The sequence below is a fragment of the Tamandua tetradactyla genome, chromosome X, assembly GCF_023851605.1.
Source record: "Tamandua tetradactyla isolate mTamTet1 chromosome X, mTamTet1.pri, whole genome shotgun sequence".
Taxonomy (NCBI): Eukaryota; Metazoa; Chordata; class Mammalia; order Pilosa; family Myrmecophagidae; genus Tamandua; species Tamandua tetradactyla.
The window spans coordinates 127,931,710-127,956,358 of NC_135353.1; the positions used below are offsets into that span (position 1 = coordinate 127,931,710).

The following is a 24,649-nucleotide window of genomic DNA, read 5'->3' on the forward strand; positions in this document are numbered from 1 at the left end:
GCTATATTTACTCCTACTTACTATAACTGCCACACTTCTGTGTGTATCCTTGGATAAACAGACAAAAAATCTAGAGCAAATGGATGTGTGTGTATGCGTTTTGTGGATGTACACATTTCCAGCCAAATCATAACCACACCGGAGACAGCACATGCTTTATTTAGGTCTCTAATATGGAAATTATGACACTGTATTGAAGTTATTTGTCCACATGCTTGTTTTCTTCACTAGACTATAAGCTACTGAAGGTCAGCAGCTGTCATTCTTCAGTGAGTGCCTAATGAAGAGAAGTCCAAACTTATTTGAAGTGGACAAATAGCTCAGTTGGATGAACTCTTGAGTTCTCCTATAGCCCTGTGACCTCCAACTGCCCCACTTCCAGTTTGTGAGATATTATATGTAAAAATGTCAAAAATCACTTACCCTCACAGTGTATGTTCTTCCTCCAACTCTGTCTCTGGCTTCTAAAACCAAAACATTAGCCCCATGTTCGGCCAAGAGTTTGGCAGCAGACAACCCTAAATGGAAAGCAAAATTGAGAAACATATTATCATATAAATGCCAAACATCCAAGATTTAGCCCATTCTACATGTAAAATGAATATACAAATTCTGCTGTCTTTTCTAATAAATTCTAACCACATTGTGATTAATTGAACCATCAATTTTATTATCTACCATAAAAGTTTCCAAAATGACTAGTTCAGTCATGTTGATTTCAGGTTGAGGCACAGAGACACGAAATGTAATACTTAATTCAAAAATACATAATTTTTTGTTTTCCCATGATAGTCAAATCATAATTAGAAGAATTTATTGACCCCCTAAATCAACACCTATTGTGTCCCTCTTTCAAAACTCCTGCTTGTATAAACAGAAAAGTATATTTCCCTGCCTACATAACCCCTCAGTATCTCTGTGCTTTTCTCGACTTAAAAATCCCTTATAATAATCTCCTATAATTTAAACCTAATTTACATGTTTGGTAAATCTTGTTTCCCCCATTAGATTCTAAGTGACCAAAGGGTAGGAACTCTGCTTCATACTTTATTCATTGGCTGAACCAAAGCTGGGAACAAGATTTTACCTGTGAATGAAAACTTTCATTAAAGATAGAAGATCTTAAACAACATATAGTAATACAGGTAAAGTAAAGAAAATGTTGTGAATTAACATCTTATCAAAGGTGCATGCTATCAACATGGCTCACCACTGGCTAAGGTATTGTTTGCCAAGTGTCTGCACAGTAAAATTACTCTTCTTTCCCCTTTCCATCTTCTTTGGAAGGAAGTCACTAGGTACAGCCCACATTTAAGGAATAGGAGTTATGCTCTACCATCTTGAGAGTGGAGTGTCTATGTAAATTATTTAGAATTCTTCTGCACAGGTGATTTACCTATTCTTCCCCATTTATTTATTTATTCAATCATTTATTTATATCAGTACAGACTCACACAGAGATTTGGTTTACACTTTGAGTTATAATCCAATACTATTTTATTTATTTCATTGCTCAAACTGTTACAGCTTTAGCCATTGAGAGCTCTTTGATTTGAATCCTATATCCCTCTGACAAAGCCCCATCGTTGTATGTGTATGCCTGTGTGTGTGTGTATGTCTATGCGTGTGAAAGAGAGAGAGAGAGAGAGGGAGAGGGAGAGGGAGAGGGAGAGGGAGAGGGAGGGAGAATGAGAAAGAGAGAGAGAAGGAGAGAGAGAGAGTGTGTTGCGCATTTCCTTACTTTCTGGCACTACAAGATGTTCCGGGTTTGTCTTGTATATGCCCTGACCCAGTCCTAAAACCAGTCATTTGTCTACAAGGAGCCTGAGTTCCTTTTAACAAGGAATAATATTAGAAACCAAAATCTGGGCACTAGGTGTGTACTCCTCACTATTGGGTTGTCATTGTTTCTAGGACCTTTCATGTAACAGAGCAAGGACATATATGTGCATATATACTTATTTTTAAATCTACATTTACTAATGTATTTCAAATAATACCCTAGTATTTAATTACCTTTACATTCCTCATCCCCCCCCCCCAAAAAAATAAAATGAAGCAGAGATGCACATAATACAAGCAGAAAAAATGTTAGACTATTAGGGTGAAAGAGAAAAATGATTGTAGAGATAAGATTAGTAAAATGATACAACTGGTGCCTAAATATGTATACAGAAGGTTGAAAAACCACACAGAGATGAACTATCCCAAGTGATTTTAAAACCCAGTAATTTGAAAGTTCATTTCTAATGGCATATACCCTAAACACAAAAATAACCACAAATCTTTTTTTTCAGAAATCTTTTAACTGGTGATATTATTAATATTGTTTTGAAGCTGCTATATTTATAGAGCAGGATAAAAAATGAGTAATCAAGTTGCTGTCATTAAGTACAGGGAATTTTAGTGTGGAAGTAAGAAAGTCAGATGTAAGAACAATGAAGTTAATTAAAATCACTGCAGTTCTAAATACCTCACAGTGTATGTTCTTCCTCTAACTCTGGATATATTCTGTCTTTTCAAATGCCATATTTTTTAGTACCGTCCAACGAGAAGGCTTAGAAAAAATAATCTACCCAGTAGCAATGAATACACCTAAGATTCAGACTTTGGTTTCTAAAAAATCAATTCCTACTAAAATGAGCCATAGCTCTACCCCTATTCCAGGTCTATGGCAGAAAATGTACAAGACGAGCGTACAATATCAAGTCAGGCAAGGAGTCTGTCAGAGAAGACTAAGATTGTGTCAAAAAGATTCAGGAGCCAAACTGAATAAGTTACCTTGCCAAAGATGGAACTATTTGAATATCAAATAAATATAACAACTGCCATGTTTTTATTCATGAGTTCATAATAATACTAAACAAACAAACATAAAAACTATCATTGGTCACCTATGGAGAATGCTAAGGAGATAACTTATTATTTTGAAAAACGATAAACAAAGAAAAAGAATCTAACATTTATCCTCTCTTTCTTATTTGCGCTGAATCTCAAATCAAATAAACAGCTGATATGGGGGAAATTTCTCTGTATGAAACTATTTTAGCTAATAAACGAAGACAGAAATAATTACAATATCAGCATTCAGGAACCCCTAAGCTAGTGAAATGACCTTCAATGGTTGCTAATACTTTTATTTTTAAAACAGATATCTGGTTCCTAGAGGAAGCACACACCACCGCCTATGAAGTAGTTTCGAAAAAAAAAAAAGAGAGAGAGAGAGAGAGACAAGAGAAACAAACAAAACAACTTAAATTCAAATGTGATTAAGCTTCTAGATCTGATACTTAGGGGACAAAGGAATATCTTCAATAACACCACTGACATGCAAAGAACAAAATCCAGACTATGGGAAGTTAAATTATACAGGACTGCCCTGTTTTCTTTTTTTAAAAAAAACTGCCTGCTCCTGCTTTTTCTCCCCTTTATCCTACACAGGTGTTCCCTACAATACATCTCTTTACAAAGTCTAGTTCCGTCTTGGTGTCTGCTTCTCAGAGGACTCAGAGAACAAAATTCTGTTCATATAAAGAATGGTAAGAAAAATACGGGGACAAAATCAAGAACGAATTTGGGCCTATAAAATGTAAAATGCATGGAGTCTAAACCATAATATCCAGCACTGCTCTTAGTTAAACTTTGTATGAACTTTTGACCCTTTCAAGTACACTACACTTAGATTGCTGGCATCCATCAAAGATTTAGGTATGTAACAAATATTTGGAATCTGCTCATCAAGGAAAGACATCCCTTGACAGTTTAAAAAACCTCAAAACAACGTCTGCATATCTTTGTGCAATCTGTTTTCTTGGACTAAGCCAAAAGTGGCTTTTACTGACTGATGATATAAAGAAGGAATGAAGGTGTGATGAAAAACATGTTTATATATAAATCTTTCTTCTTATATCTGATTTATTTATTTGGGATTAAGCCTTAGTTAGAAGGGAGATTACTAGTCAAAAGGTATGAACACTTTTTAAAGTTTTAGTCCAAATTTAGAAACATAGAAACTCAAATGCCACAAGTTTTATTTCTTGTTCCCTATAATCAACCAAACTATAAACCAATTATATAGATAAATACACCCAAGGGTGAAAAAAGGGTGAAAAACTCACCCTCTACATGTTGTTTAAGGTAGCTTTGAACCCCAGCAGAAAGTAGAACTTGCAGCAGTCATGGTCATGGAGGCAGCCTTGCAGTTGATTTAGTACTGCATATTCTACAGAGTAATTTCACATGCCTTTCCTCACTGCTTCTCACAACCACCTTTAGGAGTAGATCTCATTATCCCCATGTTCCAGATGAAGAAATCAAGTGTCTGATATGACCACAACAAAGTCCCCTCAAAAGCAAGGGATTTTACTTCTCAGGCCCTCACTTGGCTCTTCAAGAAAATCTAATCTAATACATAACTCTAAACAAATTCGATGAGTAGAGTTCAGAGCCAATAATAAATTCTACACAGAAGACTCAATGCGGAGGTGGGAGCCAGGCTACCTGAGCCTACAATTCCAATACCAGCGACAAAGGTTACTTTGTATTTGTCATTTAAGGATATAAGCAAATAAAATTTAAAAATTAACAAAAATGATTGTGCATTAAAGAAAAATGATTGGTACTAACTTAGCAAAGAAAGTCTAAACTCTTAGTTTAAGAGATAAAGGAAGCGCTTAAAACATTAAAAAAACTATTTTTCTAAGATGTTGAATAAATGGGTTGCTGATGTTTCAGTTTGCATGTTTAGTGTGAAGAAAACCTTGATGGGAACTCCCATGAACATTTTAAGGCTAGAAAATATAAAATACAAAAATAAAACCTGCTGTTGTTAGGAAAATATTTATTTTGAAATACTAAGTAAATAAAAATAAAGCACAAGCAAACACCTGCAGTCCAAAAAAGCTTTTCTAACTTAATAACTGTGGCTATCTGTTGATTTGAATAAAAAAAACTAAGATTATGCCTATCACAAAACATGTCTTAGATTATGCTCAATTCTTTTGTACTTATTCTACATGTCAATTCGCATTCTACCTTCCTCTCACCATTATAAAATGCAATGATTGCTTACAGAAAAAAATTATAACTCAATTGTCAACTCATTTCAATGGCTTGCTGCCATATTCTTTAAAAAATATTTATTCTGTTTTTTTTTTTTGTTTGCTTTTGTAAGAGGGGTAACATTTGTTAAGGAAAAAAAGTTAGTAAATCTGATAGCAAGTCACCAAATACAATGTAGCTACCCTAAAAATAGATTTTATAATCAAATATTATTTTCACATTTATTATGAAAAGAGGAAAATCTCATATAAAAACTATTTCATCTGATTCCAAAGAAATATAGAATAGCCAAAACTAAACTAAGAATGCTATGTGTCATAGCTTTTCATTTCTTTTACTTTGCCTCATTTAATGACCACATGGAATTCAGTGTGATTAGAAGAATCCTGCTCCTCGGAGAGGAGTCCTATCTTCAAGATAAGGAAGGGTTTTATTCAATGGTATGCTAGCAAATGTTTAACAACCAACTGAGGGAGGGGGCGGGACACATGATCAAATTTCCCTGGTGTACATATGCTCCCAGCATGGTTGTTTTCAAACTAACAATGTGATTTCAAGCTACCAATGTGATATCACTGAACCTGAAGTTGGGAAGGGATGCAAACAGTCCCTGTGAAACACTAGGAAATGGCTCCAACATACCACTGCTTACAGTGACAGATTCTTGGCCTTGGGAGCCCTAAGAGTATGAGAGAGGGAGGGTAAAGAACGTGGAGAGGGGAATTCTGTCTATTAAATCAGCAAGTGTTTATGATATTCATTGGGTTGTGCAGGATGAGAAGTATCCTTGAAAAGGAGCCATTGGGCCTAACTCTCCAGTGTTCTAGTGTCCAAAGTCTGTGATTCTCCCACTCGTGTGTTTGAGAAATGTAAGGGTTATTGGCAGGATCTTCCTTCCTCTGCACCTAGAGCTCTTTCTTTCCCAAATCAGAGAAAACAGGACTCATCAGAAGGAAAAGAGCCCAGGATTCCCAAATGTCCTGCGGTTTTCTATGAGAGTAAAGAACACAGACAAGCTACATTCACAAAGTTTGCTTAGGCCTTATTGGGTTACTTAGAATCTGCTCTATTTCAATATGTAAAACCTGAAAACAGGGGAACTATCAGATCATGACACAGTCAAATCTTTAATCACTTTACAATAATTATTTTAAATAGGGATAATGAGTTTAAAACAATATAAATCCTCTCCTGATTAGTCTCTTTTCGATTGTTTGGGTTTTACAGTAAACAAAATAAAATAGATAGGATAATAGATTGACTAGGGAGGTTAAAAAAAAAAGGAAGTCTGCCAAAAGCACACTTCATTTGTGTTCAGGCATCATGAGTCCTATTTATTAGATCAGGAAAGCCTGGGTGAGATGATACATGCAGACAACATCAGTGTTGCCATGGCAACTTCAAACCAAGCTCTAGTTTCTTACTACTGTCCATGGAAACTGTGTTCTCACCAAGCACTGCAATCCTGAATCCTGAGATGGCTACTATACAGGAAATGATTTTACCCACGTAGCCTATCTGGAACAGGAGTTTTTTTATCTGCAATAAAGAATTCAAGTAAATGATCCCTTGCTTTCTGTGCTATAAGTCTCAGGCATCCAGTCAGTATCACCATGGAACCTAGATTTCACATTTACCCTCCCTGCCTTCTTTATCTCGCAAAAGGCCCTATCTTTTACCTTCTTTCTGCAAGCACATTCTCATCTACGTTATTACAGGGAAAAAAAGAATTCACTCCATTTGACTCAAGGCACCCTTTTCCCGTTCCTGTGCTATTTCTGATTTTTCTTTCTGCAACAAAATGTTCTGTACCTGGTATCTCTATTTCTTCACCTGGACACACCTTGAAATGTAAGTATTCCTCAAGAAAAATGTCCAGTAATATAATGTATTTCTCGTGAAAAATGTCCACATTGACAGTGTCAAGTGATACAGTCACCTGTCATACTCTGTCTTTGTTATTCAATTATTTTTCTTCTTAGTATACATGAGTACCTGAAATATTATAGATACAGACTTTTTTTGTGTATTGTTTATATGCACTCCCAATAGAATTAAGCCCCCCAGTAGGGTCTTTTGCTTGGTTTTTGCTCACTGCTATATCTCCAGAGCCAGGCATAGTGGCTGACACACAGTGGATGTTCAAGAAATGTTTTTTGAAACCATTTATTAATGAACAATGCAGTCTACATCAGAGGTTGCAATTCAGAAACCCTCACAAATTTAATGTTGCATGTCCTATATATTAAATGAAATCTCAATAGAATAGGAATCTATTTTTCTTTATATTAAAGGCCCTGATTCTAAAGTTCATGCTGAAAAATAACGTGATAGATTTTCCAGGAAATTCCTGAATCGATAGCATAATGAATGGGTAGTAGCCCAAACTTGAATTTAAAAATATTACAAAGCTACAGTAAAAAGAGCCGTGCTGTTCCACAATTAAATAGAAATTCAAGAGAATATGGATCTAGAAATAGACTGAATTACACAAATAGGTAGTAAATGAATGGTATTGGGAGATCTGACATTGGGACAGGAAAAAATGTAAAGGAGAATCTCCCTAACTTTTTATTTTAAATAAGCCAGACATAAATGGTCAAATATTGTGTGATCTCACAAATACGAAAAAGAATAACCAAATTCATACAGTCAGAATACTGGTTACCAGGGCCCAGGGTGAGGGTATGGAGTGGGGCGTTAATGCTTAATTCGTATAGAGTTTCTGTTTAGGGTGATAGAAAAATTTTGGTAATGGATGGTGGTGATGGCAGCACAACATTGTGAATGCAATTAGCACCACTCACTGAATTATATATTTGAAGATAGTTAAAAGGGGGACATTTAGGTTGTGTATATGTTACTAGAATAAAAGTTTTTAAAAACTGCAGAACTGTGCAATACAAACAATGATTATTAATGTAAACTATGGTAACAGATGACACACGAATACAAAGTGTTAATAGGGAAAACTCTTTGTGTAAGGGGATATATGGGAACACTGTACACCTGCATTGTTTTTCTGAGCCTACAACTTCTCTAATAAAAAATAAAGTCAGATAAAAATTTAAATGTAAAAAAAAAGAACTAGAAAACAAAACAGCAGAGTTTAAAAAAAAATAATATCCTTGAAGTTAAAAGAATGCTTTCTGCATAAGCTACAAAACACAGAAGCCATACCTGAAAAATAATGTCTGTAACATCTGAAGAAAGATTCATTTCTTCAAAATATAAAACGCTCTCATGAGTCAATAATAAAAAAGACCAAGTACATTTTAAAAATGGGTAAAGAATGTGAATGTAAACTTTCACAGAAATACAGATATCTTTCAATGGAAGGGTGCCCCATCTCACTCATAAGTGGACAAATATAGATTAAAATAAGAGACAATTCAAACATACATAGATTAAAGAATAAAGAAAATTCAATATAGTGCTGGCTTGAGTATGAAAAAGCAAAATTTCTTATATAATGTTGATTGCAAAGCAAAGCAAACCAACCTTGTTAGCATTAGCGATCTAAACTGTAAATGCACATCCCTTTGATCCATCAATCCCATTTTTAGTAAGCTCTCCTAAATATAAACTTACACATGTATAAAAAGAGCTCCATACAAAGATATATGGTGAAGGCATTCTGTGAAATACCACACAACTGTTGAAAAGAATAAAAGTTATTTGAAATATCTAAGGTGAATATAATAATAGTATTCACCCATTGTAGAATAAAAAATAAAAAAGAATGTATGTATTTCCATACTTCCACAGGTGATATCTGGAAAAATACACATTAAATTGTATCATGGCAGTTATCTTTGAGGTAGACTGCTAGGGCTCTAGGGTAGAAGAAAGACACATTTTACATTATACACTTGTTTTACCTGTTTTAATATGCATACATGTGTTTCACATAGAATGCACCATATTTGAAAAGACAAAACTACTACACAAACATTAATGAGAGAAACATTTTTCCTCAAAAGGTTTCAAATATAGCCTATAGAAATACGAAATGTGGACCATCTTCATGGGAAGCACCTAGGTAATGAAAAGCAGCTGAATCTTTTTGCAAGTATTTATTTTACACCTTCACAAGTATCATTAACCCAGCTGAATTCATTCATTCATTCAACAAATAATATTGTCTGCCTACTAGGTCCCAAGCACTATCCTAGATGTTGCAGATACACTGGCGAATATAATCAGATCCCTGTCCTAATGAAGTTTACATTCTATTGGGGAGAGAGACAGATACATAGTAATAAATAATGTGTTATGAAATAGTAAAGAAATATTAAGTGCTATGAAAATAAATAAGCAGACTAAGGGATATGTGATGAAAGTAGAAAGTACTTTTTTAGATAAGGTCACGAGTAAAAGCATCTCAGAGGTGCACTCAGAGGTAACATTAAGGTAAAGTCTTTAATGAAGTAAGGAAGCAAGACATGCAAGTGTCTGGGTGAGACAGAAGCAAGCTCGATGTGCTCAAAGAAAGAGTAATAAAGCCATCATAACCTAAAGGGAACAGGAAGACGAGGTCATAGAAGTAAGTGGAGACCAAATCACGCAGAGCTTTGTAGACTATGGCAAAGATTCTGGGCTTTGGTCAACGTGTGATAGGGAGGCCCTGGGGGATTAAAGTAAAGGAATGAATTGATCTTCTTTTAACTATTTTAAGATCATCCTGGGCTTTCGGCCGCCACCGCCCTGAGAAATCACTGGCCCTGGACGGCACTGTGGGCTACCACCCAGGTTCTGGGAGGTTTTCTGGATTGTTTAACAACCATGGACTCCAAGTATAGCAGCAACAGCAAAGAAACCTCTCACTGCAAGAATATCTGAGCAAGGAGCTGTTGTAAGAAACTGGTGTCGCTGTTCTCAGTGGACAAATGGCAAAGTCATCAGATGAAGCTTATGCAATAGCCAAAAACTTATGTTCAAAAGATGTTGTGATAAAGGCACAGGTTTGGGCTGGTAGTAGAGGAAAAGGGACATTTGGAAGTGGCTTCAAAGGGGGAGTGAAAATAGTTTTCTCTCCAGAAGAAGCAAAAGCTGTTTCCTAACAAATGACTATGAAAAAATTGATTACCAAACAAACAGGAGAAAAGGGCAGAAAATGAAATCAAGTATTGGTCTGCAAGCAAAGATATCCTAGGAAAGAATACTACTTTGCGATAATAATGGATAAGTCATTTCAGGTCTTATCTTAATAGGAAGATCCCAAGGTAGTGTCAACATTGAAGTTGTTGCTGCTGAGACTCCCGAGGCAATAGTTAAAGAACCTATTGAAATTGTACAAGGCAACAAAAAGGAACAAGCTGTGAGGTTTGCACAGCAGATGGGATTTCCACCTAATAACTGTGGATTCTTTAGCAGAAAACATGATCAAGCTTTACAATCTTTTCCTGAAGTATAATGCAATCAAGGTAGAAATAAATCCAACGGTAGAAGCTACAGATGGAGCTGTGCTTTGTATGGGTGCAAAGATCACTTTTGATTCAAAAATTCAGCCTACCACCAGATGAAAATATTTCACCTATGTGACTGGACCCAGGAAGATAAAAGAGATAAAGACGCAGCTAAAGCAGATCTCAACTACATCAGCCTAGATGGAAATATAAGCTTCTAGTAAATGGTGTTGGCTTGGCTATGGCCACAATGGACATAATAAAACTTCACTGAGGAACATCAGCCAACTTTCTTGATGTTGGTGGTGGTGCCACAGTTGAACAAGTAACAGAAGCATTTAAGCTTATTTATCACTTCAAATAAAAAGGTACAGACTACTATGGTCGACATTTTTGGAGGAATCATGCAGTGTGATGTCATTGCACAGGACATAGCCATGATAGTAAAGGACCTGGAAATTAAAATACCTATTGCAGAGCAGTTACAAGGTACACAACGAGTCAATGATGCTAAGGCCCTGATAATGGACAGTGGACATAAAATCCTTGCTTGTGATGACTTGGATGAAGCTGCTAAAATGGTTGTAAAATTAGCCAAACAAGTCCAGGTGGATGTGAAATTTCAGTTGCCAATCTGATCTGAGAACTCAATGGATGGCTGAAGGTATTAAATGTGTTATATTTGTTAAAAATACTGTGTTCTGCATTACTGTTCCTTTTCTTTTTAGTGCTGTAGGGATTGTAATTGCCATCTAGGCACACAAACTTTTAAAAGCATTTGGTCTGCATTTAATTCTCCTGTTCAGAATGAGTTGTTCGTGTAAAGAATGTGTAATGCAGTTATCTAGTTTCTTTTATTGAAGCTTTTTTTGCTTTTACTACAAGAATGTCACTCGCAAAATGCCTGTTTCTTATTGTTGGGTACTGAGTTCTTCATTGATAAGAGTTCTACAAATAAAATAATTATGAAGATAAAGCTTTTAAAAAAAGATCATTCTTGTTGCTGTGAAGAAAACAGACAGCAAAGGAGCAAAAGAGGAAGGAAGCAGGGAGACTAGGTAAGAGGCAGTGATCTAGGCAAGAGATAACAGTGGTTTGGATAAGGGCAAAAGACCACCAAAAAATGTTTTGGACAAGGGTAATAATGGTTGCAGTGGTGGGAGGGGGACAGATTCAGATCATATTTTGAGGCTACAGCCAATAGAAGTTTTCACTTGAATGAATGGATGTAGTGTATGACAAAAAGAGAAAACTCAAAAACAGCGCCGAGATTTTTGACCTGAGAAACTGGCTAAATGATGGTATCATTTACTAGGTAAAAAAAGAGCCAGTGAAGAATGAATTATGAGGAAATATCAAGCGTCCTCTTTTAGACATACTAAGCTTGAGATGACTAAATGAGTTAAATGTGCATTATGAACTTATTGAAAAAAGAAATGTGTTATACATTTTTGAATTTCTAGAATAAAGCCTGCCATGTTGCAGGTGCTCTACAAATGTTTGTTGAAATAAATAGAAGACTAACATACTAAGAAAACAAAACCAAGCTCATCTGTTTGAGAGAAACAAGGAAATTTCTAATGTTATTTTGAGTATATTATCTCAAGCAACTAAGAAAGATTGACAGGGATGGGGTGCCAGGTCATTTTAAGCTTTATATCTATGTATGTCAGCAAATTATAAATACTTCTAGTATCTTTTGTGAGATTTGAACCATTATTGTGACTTGTCCCACATACAACTATTAACTGATATCATCTATTTATCTTCCTACCTCTCTATCATATCTTATCTCTCTATATAGAGATATAGAATAAAGATATAGAGATATAGAGATCTCTTCATATTTCTATACATTTTTATTCTGTACTTGCTTTCAGAGAAATAATCATCTGCTTTTAAAGGTGAAAAATCTAATCCCTTTCATAAGCTAAAAAGACAATGCCGTGTTAAATGAGAAATAAGATGAAAGCTAACAATTAACTATAATTTGATCTGAATTCACTAGACTGGTTGTCTAGACAGTCCTAATTTATTTGATTATTGTGCACCATTCATCTTCTCTTTAGATAAATAGATCTCATCCAAGTTAGGGAATACAATTACCCCTTAATTCATTGTTCGCCCCAATCTTTCATTGAAATTTAAAATACACCAGGGTCACTCCACACTGCTGTCTTCAGATTCTTTATACTGGGATGGGCTGTAGTTTAAAGCAATAGTTCCCAGAATGTTTTATGGAGCCCTGGTCCTCAAAATGCTCCAGGAAAAAAAGTATCAATGCTCACAGAAATTGAGAAACCTTATGCTCTTTCTTCTTCTGGGAAATGCATGGTGCACACTGGCATACTAAAAGCCCTGAGAAGCCCTGCAGTAAAAATGCTGTTTAACTCAGCATTTTACCATCTCCTGCTTTAAAAAAAAACAAAACAACAACAGCAAAAAAACAACTGTACTTCTAGACACACTTTTGGAAAGTTGGTTTAAACTTTTACGAGAGCCTTCAAATAGTTCAATAATAAACTCTCATAGACTAGGTCCTGGCTGAACAATAATACCTAGAGCACAAGCTGGGAGTGTTGAAACAAAGCTTTAGTTTAGCTATGGCTTATGCTCTGTTGTCTTTCACAGTTCTCCCTCTTTATTCCTAAAATTGACATTTTTTTCCAACTTTGATGGTTCATCACCACCTAGGAATTTGTATAAAATTTGTATATTAAAAGTTTTAATGTTAATTCTCTCTTATTCAGCAAATTGGTTGCTTGTCAACAAAATTCTTAAATAACTTCACATGTGGCCTCATGCACTGAACACTGCAGAAAAGAAAAAGTACAAACATCAATGCATATTGAAGTTTTAGAATCAATGCTCTTGAAAGCAGGAAAACAGAAAAAATCATAAATTCTACAAAAGGCATGTGTTGAGTTCTCAATCAATAAATATTTATTGAATAAATGAATGAATGAGAAATAGAAAAGTCTTTAACTTAAGCCACAGCTCATAGCTAATTCATTTAGTCTAGAAACAGGCACCTTAAAGGTCATCTTAACTACATTTCAAAATGTATCTAAAATCCACAACACCTCTGTCAACTATTTCTTCATGAAATCATTTCCTCACTGCACATCTCCTCTAGGTAGAATTAACTGCTGTGTTCTCTGTGTTGCCACTGGATCCTTGAATCTACCTCAAGTAACAACAGCATTTAAAATCATACTTGGAACCTCTGTTATACAAAGGGACCCTATGTCTCACAGAGATCACTGGATAGACAAATGGACTGTCAGATAAACAAGGGAATACCCTCAGACCCAAACATCCCTCTTCAGTTTGGGCCCTAAGTTTGTCAAATGCTTTTAATGACCAATGGTCTTTATAAGTTATTACAAATTTTAAATCAAGAATGCATAGTGGATATTGATGACTCCACTTCAATACGTATAATCTTTAAATACCAATCTTGGAAAACTACTAAAAGAAATCACATCAGGTTCCACAGACTTCCATTTCATTCCCCAACGATTTTCCCCACATTCTTGCTTTTCAAAACATGCCAAATTCATTTTTCTATTCATTGTGGCCTCAAGGTAGGAAAAGTGGGTGCTTTATTTTTCAGCCTAAATGCTTTGACTGTTTTTCTCATAGTCTGTTTACAACCTTATTACTAGTTTCTGTCCAAGGGCCTAATGAATGCTTTGAATTCTTAATTTTCATCACTTCTGTGAAGTCTCAGTATCAGTCCAAAATATTTTTGATACTATAGGACCAATGATTCTGAAGAAATGTCCATAATATCTGATGTTGGTCTGTTGCAAAAAAAAATTTCTATGTGTAAAAGCATGCATTCATCTAGTGAAAAAGTCCATAGCCTTCATCGGATTTTCAAAGGAATAGTTGATCAGAAAGGCTAAGAATCACTGATTTAATCTGTTAAACAATCTCTACATATTAAACTAAATGTGCTAGGAATGGACTTTTCAAAAAGGAAATAGATTCTTCGTGTGAAAGTTGTTTATCCAATAGAAGGTCCCATATTGTTAAATTTAAATGTTCACAAAATAGTAACTTGCCATTTAAAATATTCTAATACATTAATTACAGTGATCCAACTGTCACTGAATTCTAGGGCATCAAGCCTCAAAGTAAGGCAGTTACAAGGCTGGCTGCAATTCTGTTAATGAGCCCATAAAGCGATTCTGGTGAGTCAGGGTACAAAAGGAACACTGTCAAGTCAAACTCTGCCACCAGGAGTTCTGGCATGTGGTAATTCACTTGACCCATCCGAGCTTCCATTTTGGTCCCTTTGAGCGCTTATAGACTACGATTCTGTGACCCTCGGACATGGTTCACATGTGACTAACTCAACTCTCAAAGTCTATCATCTGGTTTTTATGTTCTTATTGACATTCTTACCTAATCAATCAATTAAATATTGTTACAAAGTAGGACTTTGTTGACCTTGCCTGGAAACAACTAGAAAGGGGCTTTTAAACTAAGATTCAGAGAAGTCAGGGGGACAGTGTGAGTGAGTACCTGTGAGAACATGCAGGGCCTGATTTAAGTTAGCATAGGGTGTCATCATGAGAGATGATGCAAACCATTTCTAGAACAGAACATAGAAGAAAAAAAAATGTTGAGGGAGGGTCCAAAAGAGAAAGCTGAACAGGAAAACTCACAAAGCAAACTAATTACTAAAAATGATATTGGAAAATATATCTCATATAACTTAATTCAACCTCCTAATTTTATAGGCAACAAAACCACACTTCAAAGACTTTAAAGTACCCTCATCCACAATGCTAGATTACAACATAACGAAACAGATTGTCCAAAGGAACATAAAAATTGCTGTTAAAAATATAAATTATTATTCATAATCACAGGAAAAAAATAGTCCAAAAATCAACTAATCTCAAATGCTCACAACACTTAGAAAATATAACTAAACTTATTTTGATTCATTGTGTCAAATTTTAATGACAAAATGAAAAGAAACTGTCATTATAAAATATGTCCATCTCATACATGCAAGTATATTCATTAAACAAGCACTTCTTAGGTGTCTACACTTTCTATAACACACGGCTAACACTCTTGCAAGCCCTGATTGTGATACAAAACTACAAATCAGCCACAAACTCTCTGAGAACACCTGAATCTAAACAGTTGCAAAATGTTTCACACGTTAAAGTATGTAAATGACATTTTCACACGTTAAAGTATGTAAATGACATACCTACACAAAGATTATATGACCTAACATTCACTAATAATGGGTTTCCACATTTCTTTTTCTTAATTATTGGTCTTTGTGATCCATGAAATTATACTATATTTAGACCTATTGTTAAATATATTTTCCACATTAGCTGAGGTTTATGCATAAATTCAAATCAATTAGTATTGGGTAAGTACTAAAACTGCCCATTAAATGTGAGCTAAACCCAAAAGCTCATTCAATTAAAAAACTCAGAACCCAAATAAATTTAATTTTGTTATTTTTTGTTCAATATTAAAAAAATTTTATAAAAATAAAAGAATCCTAGTTTGTTTTTGAGAAAAAAAAACATAAAATGGGGCAAAGAAGTACCCTAAATGGCACAAAACTAATGAACTTTTACTTATTCACTACAAAACCACACAGTATGTGCTGCCAAATTCTTGGTTAAAATGCCTAAAATGGTCCTAGTAGAAATCATGCAGTATTTCAGCAAAAAAGGAAATTGTGGTAGACTGTGGGCGCAATTGTCGGAACTCAGGACATTAATCATTTTCTTGCAAAATGTCTTTCTATTTCAACTGACAAGAAAGGCAATCCCTGCTGATTTTAGACAGCACTGAGTTCTAGGCAGCTAATGCTATCAATTCTCTTAGTAGCACCTGGCTTGTGGACAAAAATATAAGTGAATTCTATTGCTTAAATAGCAATAGAATTCCAAGTGCCCATATGACACTTGGAATTTAATTTTAAAAAAACTTCATGAAAGCTCTCTGTTCCCCAAGACCACTCAGCAATATGCCTAGGGTGTTTTCAGTGTGCAATCACTAACCATTCATAATTCACGACAATGCAAAAAACATAGGCACACATGGCAAATTGAGGTAATTTCAATTTTTCCCTGCATCTCATCCTAGATCACAGGCAGCTATTTCTATTCCCTGGAATTCCCACATGGGCTTAAATTAAGCACTGCCTTTGTTTGGCTTATATCCTCCTAAATGTATCTCTGCTCCCCTTTTCTTTCCTATTTGGTATGTTTATTCATCCTCTTATTTCTACGTGTTAAAATCCTACTTATCTCTTAAGGTCCCAACACTTTGTTCATATCCATATTAAGATTTATCTCACTGTATTAATATCAATTATTTGCCCACTGGATTACTTCCTCCAAGAGGATAAGGGATACCTTATGAGCAGTGGCACTACTTACTCATCTTTAAATACCCACTTCCCAGTGATCTAGTCACTGCCTAGCATATGGCAGAGGTACCCAAAAATGCTTGAACAAGTCCACGAAGCAGAGAAGTCTCTACTCATAATGAATTTCTTTGAGGGTTAGAGTGTTCCCTTTCCCTGGATAAGTACAAAGCTACAGCCAGATAATCACTAAGGAGATTCTGTTGAGAGGATTAAAATCTTAGGTTATTAGACTAGATTACTTTTAAAAAACACTTTGTCCCAAAGACTCTGAAATTCCAAACAGACCCACCAAGGAAGCATCCATTTGACCCTGGAGTTGTGCTGTTTTTTCTCTTTTCTTTTTCTTTCTTTTCCCTCTCTTTAAAGAGAGTCATTTCAGAAATTCTTAGTTAGCAGCAAGTTTTAAAAATTTCATGCCTCTGATTTTCTGCCATTTGTTACATCTGGGTCAGCCCATGAGTAAGAACCAGCAACTACAGTGACTGAACTACTTTCCTTGAAGTACTGTCAAGTAATAGAGACAGGAAATAATTAAATCTGAAGTGTTAGGAGCAGATAATCAATGAGAACCAGAGTGATGAAGGAAAGGTTATTTAAAGGTACTAAAGAACAGAGAGGATGTAAATGGTCAGAGAGAGGCACTTGCATGTTAAGGAAGACAATAAAAGGGACAGCATGAAGGTGCAAAATAAACATGGAAAGCAGTGTGACCAGGACAAGAAAGCAGTACTACAGCTCAGGTCTAGGTTGGGGAATAGTGGGAAATGCTACTTATCCAACAAAGTGGAACCAGATAGTTAGGGGCACATTGGAGGGTGAGTTCTTGACAGGCTGATAATAGAAGACAACTGAAGGTCCTGAGTAGAGGAGCAAAGTGATGAAAAAAGTATTTAAGAAAAATTAAGTCTTAGAGAACACTGCAGGATGAACATGACAGGTGAGCCTGAAGTAAAGGGTGGCTAGTGGGAAGGTGGTCCAACACAGATGGGTTTAAGGGGTCAAGGGTCTGACTGTGGGCAGGGGGAGTGTTTTCACTGAGAATGAGGAATCAAGATAGCCTAAAGAAGGAGTTAAAAGTGCCTAGGTGTAGAAGATGAAAGAAAAGGATGTGTCAAAATGACGCGAAAGATAATGGTGTCAAGAATAGAGTTAAGGAACGAGGAAGAGAAGCAGGGTTAGTGGGGATGGTAGCTTTTGAAAAGACATTCAAGTGTGAAATACCACACAGCAGATAAGTTATGGGAGGAAGAAGACAGAGAGAAAGAAAGTTCTGGAGAAAGAAAAGGATCAAATTAGGGACTTGAGGATTTTCTACAGATAAGGGAAAGCTGAAGACCTGAAATGAGGAAAGGTGATAAATAGCTGAACCTTAAGGCCCTTTCAAAATGAGATGTCTGCAGGAATATGAGCACAATGAAAGGAACAGAAAAGGAATAATATGTATGGGATAAATATTCAGGATGTAATAATGTCAAAACATGAAAGGGGTGGTGCAACGGTGGCTCAGTGGTAGAATACTCGCCTGCCATGCCAGAGACCCGGGTTCGATTCCCAGTGCCTGCCCATGTGAAGAAAAAACAAAAACCAACCAAACAAAAAACATGAAAGAAGTTTCCAAAAGAAAGGGGTGATAGATAATGGATGATGGAAAAGGCTAAAGCACGTTAAAGATGCTTTACGTCTTTAAAAAGGAGCAGGTTCCTCTTTCTTTCAAGTGCTAACACCATATCTAAAATTATTTATTTGGTGGGTGGACAGCAAAACGGATTTTTATAGCTGCAAGACATGCTCTATTTTATGGTTTTTAATGACAAAAATAAAAAGCCGGAGACACATTAAGACGCAAAGACACAAAGCCAAAAAATAAAAGATAATTCTGTTAATATTAATTACCTTTGAGTAACATCACTTAAAATGTGTACTCAGAGCTATTTTGTTATATAATAGGAATAGCACTGCAGATTACAAATATTGGTCATGTGTTATAGATGTGTGGGTATCATCAAAGTGCACAAGTCCTGATAAAAGTTATAAGGAAAGCGTTTAAAACTGACACAGGGTATATTACATAACTCATAAAATTTGCACACACAAGAAATGTGTTTCTCAGTTCTCAAGAATTCTTGGGAAGTAACACTTTTCACCAGCTCCTGTATACCCCCTCTATGTCCAAGGCTTACTCATGAACCTGGTCAACTTTCATTTTAGTTGGGAGCCATCTAAGAAAGCACCCCAAGATACAAAAAAATGATTTTGGTCAGTTTTGATATTAAAATCACTTGGATCTGACTTACAGAAATGACATTAAAGGAATCCAAGTGCCTTCCCCACTGTCACTGGTGATTGAAGCTGGTCCTTGAATAGGGATGTGAATTACTGTGGAAGAAAGTTCTCTACTTCCCCCAAGTGGAAAAGAACAAATTAATGATTAATAGTGGCCATGGACAGATCCAGGTTTTGTAGGGCCTGAACGTTGTATAATTTGAGGTACTTCCTTTAAGAATAAAGAATGCGAAATCACTAATACAAAATTCAGTATGAAACAGGTTATTCAGAATCACAACCAGAAACTGGTTATTCAGTATGACAGCCACAAGAGGCTTGCAGTAGTAAAGCCATAAAGCATAAGGTTCACCAGCTACATGGTAAATCTGCCTCTACTAGTGACTAAATACTGGGAGCAAAGTATAGAAAGAGAGAAAGAGCAAGTTATCAGGCAGAGGGGGAAAAAAGAGACAAAATGTTCTTTAAGAAATACAGGAGCTTGAAATAATAAAAAGACAAGAATAAAATCCCAGAAAGAACCTTGAGATATGAAATATGGATAGATGAATGGGGACAGGAGAGGAGACAGAACTCTTAATCAATGTACACAGCACATTATCAATACATTTATTTTCCAATGATTGGCAATCACGTTGCTTCCAGGAGGCTTGCCCAGAAGGACCAGATTTTGGGAAATACTAAACCACATCACTGTAGGCACTTAACAAGTGTTTGTTGAATAAATGAATAATTAAATGATTGAAGAAAGGGAAACATTCCATTTTCTTACTCTCCACCAGGATCTACTTTCCTCTGATGCTCCAATATACCTGCATGTTTTTACTGGCACTAGCCAGACCTGTCAAAGAACAGTTCAAGCTAATCTCTGTTCTACTGATTAAGAGTCTTTATCCTCAACTGTCCAAGTCAAAAGCTATCTCCACACAAAATTAATTTGCAAGCATGTTCTTCAGAAATATAATAGCTGAAAATGGCTCCTGTGGGGCCAGTCTACTTACCCCCTCCAATGTTTTCTCCCCCTCCTTATAAATCAGATACTGCAGGTATATCTCAGAAATTAATAAACACCTCTATAAGGAGTACTGGTTACTGTGTGATTCTAGTTAGGGCTGAAACATAAGATTCCTAAATTGCATATTAACAATTTCATAACTCAATCATGATGAGGCATCCAGGAAAACACTCAAACACCTCATGAACAGTCAGTCCATCATAAACTCAAGCCTGGACCTGGGGAGCTCAGGCCTGTCTAGCCAGGTGGTTCAACACAGACAAGGCTCAGTCAGTAGGAGCCCTTAGTTGAAAGACACCAGTGTCTTAGTGAAAAACACAAGCAGCAATCGGCCCTCAGTCCCTGCTTCACTAAGGGATTCCCTTTGAGGGATAAATGCTGTACACCATCCTGCAAGTTCTAAAGAATAGGAATAGGTTAAAACTAAGAGTCCACCCCCATCCTTTTTTCTGCCTTTCCTTGGACGTTTATTTCTGCCACCTTCCTTCATCACCTACCAAATTTTCTAAGGAAAAGTGCCTAGAGAAGAGGTCTGGAATGCTACTACTACCTCAATACTACAAAAATCGTTATGATGATGTTCTTTTTAAAGCAAAGCAGTAAAGTACAGCAGCCACCTCAGGAATTAAGAGTGTAGGTCCTCAATTATAGAATCTGATCTAGACACTTCTCAGCTCAGCGATGACCCCAGGAGTTATTTCAACTCTTGGGACCTTAGCTTCTTGGTCTTGTAAAATGGGAGTGAGACTAGTACCCACCTCACAGGCCTGCTGAGGATTTAGAAAATCCACATAAGGGCTAAACACAACTTTGCAGCAAGACTTAATTAAATATTAATATTTAAGGGTAACAGTAAAATGATTATTTCTGCTTCCTTTAGTTCACACCACCATCAAAACTGATCCAACCCCACTCTTACCTCGCAGAATTCGGAGTCGGCCGTAGTCACTCTTGCAGGCAAGAGAGAGACCCCCAAACGCGACTGGCACCACTGCAAGACGCCCTCCTCCCCCAACCCCGGGTCTGCCACGGCCCCTCAGGCCACCGCTACAGTGCACACTGACCTGAGATGCCGCCTCCTATCACGACTACGTCGAACATGTGGCCCGCGATACTCGCCTGCTCCTGACCCTCCATGCTCTGCTTGCGACTCTCCGGGGGCGTGGGTATAGGAGTGGGGCTGGCCGAGGGCGGGGCAGACCCTTGTACTGACACTCGGGAGGAGCCGGGCACTGATGGCGGGGCGGGTTCTTGGATCGACACTCTGGGGCTGTTCGCGGGAGCAGCAGGGGTTTGTACGGAAACCCATGAAGAGCCGGGCATCTTGGGCGGAGCGAACCCTTGACTAGACACTTGGGTGGAGCTCAAGGATTGGGCGGACCCCTGTACTAACCCTCCGGAGCAGTTTGTGGGCGTAGCAGGTGTTTGTACTGAATCATGGGAGCCGGATAGCGAGGGTGGGGCGGACCCATGTACCAACAGTCGGGAGGACCCCGGGGGCGGTGAGAATCCTCCTAACGAACCCCTGGGGGACCTGGGTGTCGAGGACAGGGCGGCTGCCGGGTTCGTGTTGGGGCCAGTTTCCGAGTTGGAGGTTAGAGAGGCCCCGGTGGAAAATCTCTGGTCGGTAGCAGACATGGGGATCTGTTCGTTTAGGCTGTGGGTGCTGACTCCCAAGGTGCCAGGCTTGGAGCTGGAGTCGGACGGCTCGCTGAAGCTCTCGTGGCTGGTCACGTCCTGGGAGGACGCGCTCGCCAAGGAGCTGGAAAACAAATGGGAGACTGTTCTCCACTCGGAGTGGGTGGTCCACTCGGATGCGGTGGAAAAGGCTGTGCCCGAGCTGGAAGTCTGGCCCAGAACCTGGGCAGAAGTGCCCGGGGCTCCGGGCGCGCGCTCCGCCTCGCGTTCCCTGCCGCCGCCGCCGAGGGGGGCCTCCGAGCTGTGCGTGCTCATGGTTGTGGATCGCACGCGGGGGCGGTGTTCAGTCGTCCCCGCCCCACCCCTAAAGGACACTCGCCCCGCCCCCAGGCCTTACTCTCAGGAAGCCCTGCCCCTGGAGCCCTAGCCACTCGGGGGCGGGGAGACCAGTGAGGTGGCACCGCGTATCTCTACGCACTCCCGCCCAGAGTGGTCGGGCGATGCCACCCATGGGGGACGTGGTGGCCAGACAAGAGTGAGGGAGCAGGCGTGGCCGCGAGGGGTGCTCAACCTGGTGATCTTACTCTTATTGTTTAACGCAAAGAGGGCTGCGCGGCGTGGGCTTGGGAAAGCTGCTGTTTGAAGGAAGTGGGCCCAGAGAATTAGGGTCGCGGGGCCTCCACTACACTTGGTAGGGCCCCTTTGTGACATCACACAGGGCCAGATAAGGTCAGCTCAGTAGCGCGCCCTTCCTGGGGAGGGGGCAGGGTGAAGTGGAGGTAACTGTCACTTAGGGGAGACTTGAAAGACATTGGTTCTTTATGTTTTTTTTTTTAAGTTGAGGTGCTTAAATTTGAATCAAGTAGGCAAGAAAAATAAAGCTCATCTATCGATTAAGTGGGACCCGTAGTTTAAAACAAAAGTCAAGGAATGGCTAAAGTGCAGAGACAAGATTAGAAAGGCATCCTACTTGAGTGATTTTTAATGCATCCATTTCGCTGTGCAGCCACCAGTCTTACTGAATGTGTCCTTACCTTAAATTTCCACTTTTTCTTATCTTCTGAAAGCTGAATTTGTATCACTGGACATCCCCAAAATAGATGTAACTATGACATGAATTCAGAATAAATGAGAACTCTAGGAAATTAACAAGTAGACCTCCCATCCCCCTGTAAATATTTCTTATGTTTGCGTCTCATTTTGTATAAAGCAGTATCTTGTTGAAGAAACTGTAAGGAAACATAGATTTAGCCCTTTCTATTTGGCCCCTTCTTTCTCTTGTTAAATAGCTTTTATTTCCCAGAAAAGTTGAAACTTTTGACTAGATCGGTGTCATTTTTATCTTGTTAGACTTTCAAATGAAGAGAGGAAAATAATAAATTAAAAGCAATTTGTCCCTCATGTATGTTATTCTGTCCACTTTTCTCCTTATCCGCATGGCTTTTTCTTTTCATTCAAATATTTGACTTCATATTATGTGCTCGGCACAGTGCAGGGTTCTAGAGATACACAAGCAACAAGACTGCTATAGAACGTTATGGAGTGCACAGTCTAATGGACAACCATATGCTTAATCTGTAAATACAAACTCTAATAAAAGTTATGATGGAAAGATCGATAATGATAAGAAAGAAAACTTTAGTTTGTGCTGACCGCTCTGAAGTTTAAATGTTCCAGAAAGAAAGAACAATGTGGGCAAAGGCTCAGTGGTAGAAAGAAACATGAATCATTGGAGCAGCTAAAAGCCAGCGCCTGAAGGGACAGCAAGGGGAGAAGCACGGGAAATATGGTTGCTGAGGTAGGATGGAGCTGACATGAAGGCCCTCAAAGGCCAAGATCCTCAGTCTTTATCCTAAGAGCAATCCACTGAAAGATTTTAAGCAAGGGGCAACATGATTAGATCGTATTTTGAAAAAGGTCTATCTACCCTCCATGTGAATAATGGATTGAAGGGGGCATGAGATAGATTCAGGGAGATCAAAAATGCTATCTTTGACTAAGGGAGGACGTGGCGGTGGAGATGTTGAGATGTGAATATATTAAGGCATTTACATGTAAAATTGACAGGACTTGATTGTGGCTAGGATATGGAAGATCATGAGTGTGTTTTTGGACATATTGAGCTTCAAGAGACTTTGGTAATAGAGTAGGAAATTGCTTATAAAACCTGAGACTCAAAGGAGGAATTTGTACTGAACGTAAAAATGTAGGCTCTTATTAAATAAATAATGGTGGAATAGATGGGCTGCATTATGGGTGTTTTCTCTCTTTGTGTTGCTTGCTTGTGTTGTATATTTTGTAAATCTTTTGTGATAAAAGTTATTTTTAAATAAATAGAGAAATAGTTGAAAAATATCCCACCCAGTACCTCTCCTCCCCTTGTGAGACCTTAGGCAAATTATTTAAATCCTCTCTGCCTGTCTCCTCAACTCTACAACCTCCTAAATTGTTTTATCGGTCAGGGTCCCAGGAGGAAACAGAAAGCATACTCAAATTAGATAATTTGAAGAATATAATAAAGAAACTAGTTTTAAAGGTGTGGGCAAGATGGAGGGAAACCACAAGGAATAGTGCAGTATCCCCAACCTGGTAACAGCAGGGTGTCACTATTCCAAGGCCCTAAAGAGTAAGGGGAGGGAACAGTCATCAGAACCTGATGACAGAACTGTTTATAGAGAGGGCTGCCTGACTCAAAGCATCAGAAACCTTCAGGGTAGCAGCCAGAAGATTAAATAACCAGCTTTCCTCTCCTGCTGGTCCTCTCCATTGACTTAACCCAACTAGAAGGTAAAAAGGCAGTTGATGCAGCTCATACAGGTCAGT

The 24,649-nt window shown here is 37.8% G+C and overlaps 1 protein-coding gene and 1 pseudogene across 3 annotated transcripts in view; one reads left to right on the forward strand and one right to left on the reverse strand.

The window, feature by feature from the left end:
• The window catches only part of MAOA (monoamine oxidase A), an 88,893-nt gene extending 66,374 nt beyond the window's left edge, over positions 1 to 22,519 (reverse strand). Inside the window, exons 1-3 of one of the 3 annotated variants that reach the window (XM_077145616.1) lie at positions 22,411 to 22,519; positions 21,253 to 21,950; positions 424 to 518 (exon numbers count right to left, since the gene is read on the reverse strand). In XM_077145616.1, the coding sequence (XP_077001731.1) occupies positions 424 to 518; positions 21,253 to 21,826 (669 nt within the window). In that variant the 5' untranslated portion in view covers positions 21,827 to 21,950; positions 22,411 to 22,519. Of the gene's footprint in view, positions 1 to 423; positions 519 to 21,252; positions 22,370 to 22,410 lie in introns of those variants that run through there. The other 2 variants (XM_077145617.1, XM_077145615.1) reach the window with 2 other exon arrangements.
• On the forward strand, positions 8,343 to 11,107 carry LOC143671016 (succinate--CoA ligase [ADP-forming] subunit beta, mitochondrial pseudogene; annotated as a pseudogene).
• Positions 22,520 to 24,649: the final 2,130 nt, after the last annotated feature.